This window comes from Triticum urartu, chromosome 5A (assembly GCF_056163025.1).
Source record: "Triticum urartu cultivar PI428250 chromosome 5A, HENAU_Tu73, whole genome shotgun sequence".
Classification (NCBI taxonomy): Eukaryota; Viridiplantae; Streptophyta; class Magnoliopsida; order Poales; family Poaceae; genus Triticum; species Triticum urartu.
This window is the reverse complement of record NC_141877.1, coordinates 540,253,357-540,263,712: the sequence shown is the minus strand read 5'-3', so window position 1 is coordinate 540,263,712 and position 10,356 is coordinate 540,253,357. Positions and strand designations below refer to the sequence as shown.

The 10,356-nt window shown below is 43.2% G+C and overlaps 1 protein-coding gene across 1 annotated transcript; it reads left to right on the top strand.

The window, feature by feature from the left end:
• The first annotated feature begins 268 nt into the window (after positions 1-268).
• LOC147972646 (actin-related protein 4-like) lies at positions 269-10,356 on the top strand. The gene is made up of 20 exons (XM_087521564.1): positions 269-435; positions 550-641; positions 1,839-2,012; positions 2,097-2,170; positions 2,559-2,639; positions 2,728-2,788; positions 2,859-2,908; positions 3,402-3,456; positions 3,691-3,768; positions 3,843-3,896; positions 4,490-4,543; positions 4,634-4,694; positions 6,356-6,407; positions 6,940-7,006; positions 7,205-7,264; positions 7,354-7,416; positions 7,570-7,632; positions 9,355-9,419; positions 9,787-9,855; positions 9,939-10,356. The coding sequence occupies exons 1-20, from the start codon at positions 423-425 to the stop codon at positions 9,982-9,984; spliced, it is 1,332 nt and encodes a 443-aa protein (XP_087377690.1). The 5' UTR covers positions 269-422; the 3' UTR covers positions 9,985-10,356.

Genomic DNA, 10,356 nt, shown 5'->3' with positions numbered 1-10,356 from the left:
AAGTTCACGGACCAGAAACATGTATTTTACAAAAAAAAAATGAGTTTTTTTTTACAAATTTATATGCCAAACTGACCGCCGCGCGCAAGTTGTGAGACCAGTGTATTTACCTCAAAACAGAAGGCCGAAACCAGCCCAAATACTCTTCTGGGTTGTAAAATGATGGCTTAGTCCGGCCCAAAAGGCAAAACCAACCCGACCCAGCCCGGTTTTGCCGGGCCGTCGGGCCGCTGTGCAACCCGAGTCCTCACCAGACCTTCCAACCCGAGTCCTCGCACCGTGCCGTACCTTAGCCTAATCGCCGACGCCGCAGCCCCGGCCCCGTCTTGCGCACACCCAGCGCACCTTCTGGATCCGCCCCTGCGCGCAGCACTCGCCCCCCGCCCCTGCTCGTCGAGCCCTCGCTCCCCGGATCTCCAGCCATGTACGGCGGCGGTAAGATCCCTCGCTCCTGCCCCTGCCCCTGCCCCTGCCCCTGCTAAACCCTAACTGAACCCTGGAGATCCCCCGCGGCGACCGCTAATTTTTGCTTGCTCTCCCCCCACGCAGACGAGGTCTCGGCCATCGTCATCGACGTGGGCTCCTACAGCTGCAAGGCCGGCTACGCGGGCGACGACACCCCCAAGTCCGTCTTCCCCTCGGTGAGCTTCCGCCGCCGCTGCTCCCAAACTGTTGGAATTATGCTGTTTGTGTTCGTTTATTAATTGGGAGCGGAACCGACACCATGTGCTAAATTTGTGCGCATTGCATCCGCGCAAGTTTGTGCTGGTGGTGGACGGATTAGTGCTCACTTACCCATTGGTTTCAGCGCAGCGCGTGCAGTCTTGTTAATCTACCGACGACGAAGTTGGTTCATGATTCAGGCTCTAATGTCTCAGATTTGCCACTAGCTATTAGTGTTAGCTACTGCGAGCCTTTCTTGCATGCTGCACTATGAGTCAAACAAAAAGGAAGAAGCTGAATTTCAAGTGTTAGTGGGATTATTGGGCTAATTTTTGCAGTCTGGCAGTAAATTGCTAGTTTCACTCTGTTTCTGATGAAATAAACGAACTACTCATGTAATAACATTGAAATAAAAATGAGATTTTTTTAAGAAAATGGTTTAAATTTGGCCATTTAGGGCCTGTTCGGTAGCCCTCCACATCCCCAAACTCCTCAACTCCTTAGCCCAAAACCTGCAGCCAGCTTCTTGTTGAAAACCCGGAGTTGGACAGATCGTTTGCCTCGACAGCTTCTCGCTGGTTAGCGCGAGCATGGGCTGGCAGCCCAGCCTGAATCCCCTTTTCTTTTTCCTCCCACGTGCTCACATCTTGGCCCACGTTGGATGCTTTTTCAACCTGCAACACGGACGAACATGACGTCTCCTGGAGCTGCCAATCCCTGTCAAATTAGGGAGATTAAGGACACGATTTGTCTCAACTTTAATATGTAATTTGTTGCCCACTGTCCTCCGAACCCATTCCATCAAATAGCACAATCTATTACTCAGTAACGGACTAATGGTAGAGATCGGAGTGCAGCCGTGACGACGGATGAGGTGGATGGGGACAGGGGACACAGTGGGATGGGGTGGGAGAAACCCGACGGCGGCGCCAAGGGCTTGAGTCCGTCGAGGCTCGGCTGCGCGTAGGACTGGGAGTCGAAGGAGCAGCTGCTGAAGCTCAGCAGGGAGGGACGGTGAAGGGAGGTTCGAGGAGAGTGGAGGAGGAGAGGAAGCACTCGGGCTCTTTTTTTCATTCGTGAACAATACCGGTTCGCTACCGTGGGTCACTTGGCGTGGCAGTACATTTTGGCCAGTACAACTTATCGCATTCAGTATCTGGTTTTGATATGTTCAGGTTGTTGGTTCAATTGAACAAGCGGAAGATACCGATGAAGCTAAGCCAGAGAAGGAGGCTGACTCTGCATCAGATCCTAAGAATGGATCCAAGCCTATGGATGTGGACAAAGCGAAGAAAAACCGCAAATTTTATGTAGGTCAAGAATTAGAATTCAGGAGGGATCATATGGAGGTCAGTAACCACACATTCTAAGGGTGATTTGTTACTCATGATTTCTATTAGCTATCGCTTATTGGCCCCCCCTCCACAAAACAGGTGATCTCACCGATGAAAGATGGAACAGTTACGGATTGGGATGTTGTTGACAACATATGGAATCATGCTTTTAGGTAAATTTATTTATCTACTTGATGCAGCTCAGAGCAATTTCTCCTCTTTAACATGGTCCGTCGATAATCAGCAATGACACCAGCTGAACTACAATTAAGTTATTAGTTCAAGTTTAACATTTAGCATTCTGTGTTCATTTCGCTGAGTATACTATTGTGAAATTGTTAGTTTGTGAGTAAGCGAGACAGGATTCGTTGTTTTCCCTCCTGTTTTTTTTTGCGGGGTAAACCCTCCTGTTTTATTTCATATGTTGGGATGCTTTGTCTTCTGTAATAGCTAAGGTTGATTAAGTACAAGGATTTCCTTGTTATGATGCTATGTAATTTTTTGAAGTTACTATTTCTGTGGATCTACTATATTGTCATACTGACTTGTTCTATATTTCAGACGGCGGCTATTGATCAATCCTGAAGAGCATCCTATGCTCATAGCGGAACCATCTATAAACAGTGCACAGCAAAGAGAGAAGTATTTTCTATGTTTGTTTTTAAAATATTTATATTGCTAACCCATATCAATGCTTTCAAGCCTGACTCTTAGTTTTCATGTTCTGTAGAGCAGCAGAACTTATGTTTGAGAAGTACAAAGTGCCAGCGCTGTTCCTAGCAAAAAATGCAGTATGTCTCTCTCAGAAGTAATCTTTGATGCAACTAGTTTATTATTTTTAATTGTTGATTGGTTTGTCAGGTTCTCACATCTTTTGCATCTGGACGTGCTACATCTCTAGTGGTTGACAGGTCAGCATTTTCTTGATGACATTTTATCTCTGCAACCTGCTGCTTTCCTTAGAAATAGATGAAGGCCCCTTGTTTGCTATGTTAGCCCGATTAGTTTATGAACAAGTCCACTGTGTTGTGGTGACTGTGACTGATTGGTTCTTAATTTCCTACTCTATGTCTGAAGTAAATTGCTTTTCACCAATACGTTGCACATAACACACAGATAGTGTGTAACAGTCCATCCGCACCAAGGAAATACTCATGAAGAAGTTGGTTCTAACTTCTAACTGTTAATGCTTGAATTTCCCTATTTCACTTTCCTTGATTTGAACACCTTAATCTGGTTTTGTGCTTAGGTGACCTTCTCGATTCCTTAAGAAGCAGTGTTATTAGAGTTGAACAAGCTGGTGTCAAACATATATCAAATTTATTTCATCTTAATTTTACTGCTTTGGGTCTTTATCATGATAGAGATTTCTGGAATATGACAGAGCGATCATGTTTGGTGCAGTGGTGGTGGGTCTACTGTGGTTTCTGCTGTGCATGATGGTTATGTTTTGCAAAAGGTATGTTATGCTATCAATATCCTGATTTTCAAGGGGAGGTGTAGTGATTTGCCTGTTTTCACATTGTACATTTCTTTTGAAAATTTGATTAATCCAGGCTGCTTTAACATTTGATAAAATAAAATGCTAAGTTATCATATGGACTCTGGGATATGCAACATTATTATCGCTTTTGCCTTGGCTCTTCTGAAGCCTTTTCTTCTACCATTTTGATAACTTGTTGTCATGTGGCAGTCTGTGGCAACTTCTCCGATTGGTGGTGAATTTTTAACTGACTGTATGATGAAAAGCTTGGAGAGCAAGGGCGTTGTTGTAAGCACCTCTCTTAGTTAAGATAGCATACTAGTCCTTGCTGTATTTTCATATCCTGTTTGTTCACTTCTCAGATCAGGCCCCGGTATTCATTCAAGAAGAAGGAAGTGAGCCCTGGAGATTATAAGGTGTAGTTTCTATAACATTGCATCTGATATTGACATCCTTTTCTTGTCTGCTTGTGATTCCTTTGGACCAAGAGATAACTCTTCACACCATTCGACGTGTCCCTTTGTTGAAACTCCTTGTACCATTGAATGTGAGCTGAGCCATTGGTATAGTTGAAATCAACACACCACCAGTAAAGAGGAGGGGCAAAATATACCTATCATCCTTGTCTTCTAACGAAAAAAAGTGAGAGAGCCTGCAAGGTGGTCTGTACCCCTCCTCCCTTGCCAAATTCGTTTCTGGCACCAATTAAATAAATCTCTCAGTAGACATCGAATACTATTTTGGCATTTCCAATATCATGAAGTTACGCCTTCCTGTACATATCAATATTCACAGATACATGCGCACTAGGTGGTTCTCTGACTATATATAGCCATCCCTTTAAAATATCTTTAGTGTTTTTCTTCGCATTTATGTGGTACTAAGGTTCTGAATTTGCCATGTTAATTAATTAATCATGGTTACATTCTAATTTAGTTAACATTACACTGGACGGATATAAGGGAAACTATGCGGTGTTTATTCTGTTGACCCATGTTTATCTTTTCAGGTTGTAGACCTTGATTTTCCAAACACCACGGATAGTTACAGGTTGTACCACATGGTATGTTCATTGGCAAATCTGTAATTCTTGTTTTGCTTTGTTAATTTTTGTCTCGATGCATTTAATCGTGATGCTTACTCTGTATCACAGAGAGCTATTGCTAGTGACATCAAGGAGACGGTTTGTAGAGTTCCAGATACTCCTTTCGATGGTATAACATTTCGAAAATACATTATTCCTGTGATTGTTTAGATCTGCTATATTGATGCGCAAGCTTGGACCATACTGGCATGTACGCAAAATCTGAGGATCAAGCCAATTGCAGTTGATCCATCTTCCCCTAATAATAAAGCAAATAGTGCTTCTGGTCGTCCGTCATTAAAACTGCCTCTAAAGTTGTAAATTATTACCCACCAATGCCACTGGTAAGTGAGAAAAACGTTTGGTTTCTTATATTTTGTTTCATCTGCGGCGGGCATAGCTCAATAGGAGATCCCCTCATATGCAATAACCATGCACGTAGCTCATTGGTTGGTACCTTCACATACCCGCGCTGGAGGTTGTGGGTTCGATCCCTACCCTCCCCTTTTTTCCAAAAGATCAAATACTTTTTGAAATTTTCATATCTTTCAAACCCTAACTCCAAATCTAACATGTCATATATGAAAATTCATCAGAAAAATGTGTAGATTCCAAATATGCCTTCATCATTAATTTTTTTTAAAATATGTTCGATCCCTACCCTCCCCTTTTTTCCAAAAGATCAAATACTTTTTGAAATTTTCATATCTTTCAAACCCTAACTCCAAATCTAACATGTCATATATGAAAATTCATCAGAAAAATGTGTAGATTCCAAATATGCCTTCATCATTAATTTTTTTAAAAATATGTTCGATCCCTACCCTCCCCTTTTTTCCAAAAGATCAAATACTTTTTGAAATTTTCATATCTTTCAAACCCTAACTCCAAATCTAACATGTCATATATGAAAATTCATCAGAAAAATGTGTAGATTCCAAATATGCCTTCATCATTAATTTTTAAAAATATGTTCAGGGTGCAAACTTAAATAATACGTTCTTTATATGATGAGATATTTTAGAAATGCCTATTACATATGCCCTTATAGATTGGTTGTTTTTGGTGGAGCTATCCGATATGTTTGCAACCAAATTAAGTCTTGAATTGAATTATGGTTGCAAACACACATATATTTTTATATATGCAAACACATATATGACAAAAATAATGCTCTTATGCACATGCTATCATTGAATACTAAAATGTACTTTGCTATTTTCATTCTAATGCAATATTTTTTGGACATCACCGAGAAACAACATCAAATGCATAAACATATACCGGCAGCTAGGTAGATATTTGTGTTGTATAATGAATTCTAAACACCTTGAGTACACTTCAAAAATCATCACACATTTATGTTTTTTCACAACACCACTTAGCATGTTGCTTGTTGCGTGGCATCACGAAAGGTTTCAAGGGATTTGCTGTGTCGTCAACTGTGTGTATGAGGGATGATTTTTTTTTCTCCCGTTGCAACGCACGGGTATGTTTGCTAGTTAATGAATTATATATATGCATACGACTATAATATAGTTGGCTACTTTTTATGCATATCCATGTCAATTACCATTATTTTTAGGGTTTTTATCATTTATACCACTACTGACGGAGCGATGGCATTTCTGAGTGGTTGTAACTTCTAATGGCAAAACTAAGTAGTGGGACACAACTAGTGGCATAAATGATAAAACCCCCTTTTTTATTTGTTTGACTGATTTGACATATCTCGTTGTATGTTTTATTTAAGGTTCTCCTGTTCACTTTCCCTGCTTTATTTTCATGCAGAAGTGGCATATGCAAATGTTCCTACAACTTCATATGAGCTTCCTGATGGGCAGTAAGTTATCAATATCATATAGACACTTCTCTCAAGTCAGATTAATTTCATTTTATTAGCAATTAGATATTGAATATGGGCTAGTAGCTACTTTTCTGGAGTGTATCTGAGGCATCTTGCCCCTCTTACTCCATTGGGCATGCCCTCTTCAGTACGCCCAACAAATAGCCATGACAAACTTCGTTGTTTACAAATCGACATAAAACTAATATATCATAACACTGAGAACTTGTGGTTTAGAAACCATAAAGTTTCTAGGATCTGTGCATGTGCCACATTTTAGTATAGCCCCGAGTTGCAATTTTGCAGCCTGGTAGACCATATCATGATGCAGCTACTATGATGATTATAGATTTTCATTCCCATTACAAGTATGCATGGTATTCCGATTTCGGATGCACAATGCACCTATAAGGTGTTAGGATTCTAATGTCTCCACTTTCTCTGTTTCTGTTACTGCAATTTTGTGGTGAATATGTTGTTTATGGTTGTACTGCTTAAGTTATAACTTATCTATGTTATATCTGAGCAGAACTATCGAAGTTGGTGCAGAGAGATTCAAGATTCCTGACATTTTGTTCAACCCATACCTTTCTCAGGTGAGTGAGAAATGTATAATTTGCTGTGTGCATGTATGTTAGTTGGTCAGGTTTTGTGCTAGTGGTTGATTACACTATCCAGGAACAGAACAAGTTCATTGCTTCTTCAGTAGATGCTATCAATATTCAATAATTTCTTTTGGACCTAGCTGACTTGTCTTCAACCCCTCTCCTGCACACTAATTTTGTGATCAACAGACTATTCCTGGGATCGATGGATTTGGAGATTCCACTTCGATTCGTGGACTTCCACGAATGGTGAGTTAAATTATGGGTGCTTATATTGTTGTGCAGCTTGGACAGTTCTTCATGTTAATGAAGTTGCTGCCACCATTGTTTTTCATCAGGTCCTTGAGAGTGTAAATAGGTGTGATGTTGACATTCGCAAGGAGCTACTCAGCAGCATCTTGGTAAAGACATTAATTCCAGTGCTGCATTGCTACTTCTCTCTACATGCCCGCATGCACGGGCTTAGTGAAAGAACTTGTATAACATAATCTTCAATTCTCCTGTTATAATTTGTTAATACAACTCTAACATCTTCAAACTTGTATTCTTGATAGCTTTCTGGTGGCTCATCATCAATTCTGCAGTTAAAGGACCGTCTAGAAAAAGAAGTACTGGAGGTAAATAAAAAGGCAGCTGAAGAAGCTAGGATAAATGTTGCTGTATTTTACATGTTTTCACTGCTTTCAAGCATGTTTCAGTTTATGTATTCTTTTTCTTCGAAGCTTTGCTGTTAGTTCAATGCAATAACTTTTTTTTCGAGAAAACGCAAAGGACTTTTTGCGTTTCATTTCATTGAAGAGATGAGAAAGTACAATCCTCCTAGGAGGTGGTGGTTATATGGATTGGCACCCTATCAGTGGACATCCCAGCTAGTGGGGAGGACTACCCTGAGACCCAAAGCGCCAGCTTGTGCCCAACATTTGGCTTCGGCCTTAATCCTATCTACGAGTGCGGTAGCCGAGGGCCGTGCATTCGTGAAGACGCACTCGTTGCGCTGTTTCCAGATCATCCAAGGAACGAGCATGGTGATGGATTGCAGACCTTTCCGTAGCGCCTGTGGGGTCTGCCCTTTCGTTCGTTGCCACCAGTCCGTGAGGCTGGGTTCATTGCTTGGCGGTTGAGAAGGTATCCTCGCCCAAGCCAGCACGTCGTACCAAACCTGCCGCGTAAACGGGCACTCTAGGAGCAGGTGCCACATCGACTCAGGGGCCTGATCACAGAGGAGGCATCGTGGATGGTGCTGTAGGACGCGACGGGCGAGTCTATCCGCTGTCCAACACCGGTCCTGGCTAGCCAACCAGTGAAAGAAATGGACGCGTCGCGGTGCCCAGCTCTTCCAGGTAAGCTTCCAGGAGGGGCATTTCATAGATCCGTGGAAGGTTGCAGCGTAGCATGACCGTGCCGTATAGGTGCCACTAGCCGTCCATCTCCAGAGCATCTGGTCAGGCCGGTTTGGTAGGCTGATGTGCTGCACGGCATGCCAAAGTCTGAGATATTGGCCAATCTCATGAATCCCTATCGCTCCTTGGATGTCGGGAGCCCAAGCGTTGCCCGCAAGGCCTGCGGCCACCGTTCTTGACTTGCGTCGCCGTTTGGGGATGCATTGGTAGAGTGCCGGTGCGAGTTCGCGCACGGACTGACCATTGAGCCATCGGTCATTCCAAAACAGTGCCGTCAGTCCATCACCGAGCACCATGGTCGTCGATGCGTAGAACAACGCGCGCTCCTCGCTGGAAAACTGGAGGTCGAGGCCTCGCCATGCGCGATCATCGTCCGTGTGGGAGAGCCACATCCAGCGCAGGCGCAGCGCGAGGCCAGCACGCTCCAGATCCTGGACCCCAAGCCCGCCGTACTCGAGCGGGCGGCACACACGTCGCCAGTTGACGTGGCAGTGTCCGCCATTAGCAACGGCGCGCCCGGCCCACAAGAAGCCGTGCTGGATCTTTTCGAGCTGTCTCAAGGTCTTCTTGGGCGGCGCAAACGCGAGCAGTTGATGTATCGGGATCGCGGCGAGCACCGATTTGACCAAAGCCAGCCGCCCGGTTTTTTTCATGAGCCATGCTTTCCATGTGGGGAGCCGAGCAGCCACCGAGTGTTTGTCAAAACATGCTTTAGACAAAGCTTTCCACCTTATTTCTGCGGCCTTCCTAAAAAAATAGAAGAGTAAAATGCATCTCATTGATTCTTTTGGTTAGTGACTAGTCATTACATGGTTCATAAAAAGGAGAATCTATGGTTAAGGCTGTTGAGAATTGTTCTTTTGTCTTGGTTTTTACTGGTTAGTTAATGTTGTTCCTGAATCTCTGAGCTTATTCTTATTTGTAACTCAATTATCGCAGGAGTCCCCTCAAAATGCTCGTGTAAAGGTTTTGGCAAGTGGAAATTCAACAGAGAGGCGATTCAGGTAAGACCTAGTATATTTGCTTGTCTTTGTATGCACTGACTGCTCCGTGGAGCCCGTTAGCAGCAGAGGAATTTGAATGATTGCTTGTGTTGCCATTGGAAAGTAAAACTGTTCCTTTTGCTGTTTTAATTACATGAGTAGCTTAATGCAAGAACTTGTCGTGGCCCTGAAGGCGGTCTAAAATTTGATGAAAGCATGCTGATCGCAATGCCAGGAATAAAACTTATCCTTGACCATAGGGAAGGGCCACCACAGTTAAAATGCATGCCGTGTAACTGGTTTTGTCTGTGTGGCCGCTAGTGCTGAGATTCATCATCGGTTAGATGTTGATTGACATGACTGACACATTATAATTTGATGAGTGCAGTGTCTGGATTGGAGGGAGCATCCTTGCATCCCTTGGGTCGTTCCAGCAAATGTGGTTCTCCAAGGCAGAGTAAGTTTGATTTTCTAGGTTCTGTTTGGTTGCCCTGATCTTCTGTATCGCACGCCTAAGAATATCTATCTTCTCGCAAACAGGTACGAGGAGCACGGCGTTTCCTATATCCAGAGGAAATGCCCATGAAATGGCGAAGCATGCATGCAGCCCAAGCTTTGTGTTGCCCAAAGATGTGTGTGGGCAACAGTTAGATGCAGGCGACCGACTATCTTTAGGTCCGTGAGTGCAGCTCTAGAACAAACTCAGCTGATACTTGTACGTGCGTGCCCAAAGATGTGCGTTGGTTGCCACCTTTGTTATCTGGGGGATATTTATAATTGTTGTCGTTACCGAATTATCTTTAGCTCCACGAGTCCAACTTGAGAACAAACTCATCTGATACTTGTCATTGATGGTAGATACTAGCAGTTCATGCGATGAATTTTCTCGCCGTTGATGTAGAATGTGTAACAGTTTACTCTGCAGACGTCAATCAATGTATCTGCGATTCAAGTATTA

Coding starts and splice junctions, on each gene's coding strand:
- LOC147972646 (XM_087521564.1), top strand. Junction 3,897..4,489: donor TGAGCCCTGGAGATTATAAG/GTGTAGTTTCTA, acceptor TTATCTTTTCAG/GTTGTAGACCTTGATTTTCC. Junction 9,420..9,786: donor TCAACAGAGAGGCGATTCAG/GTAAGACCTAGT, acceptor TGATGAGTGCAG/TGTCTGGATTGGAGGGAGCA.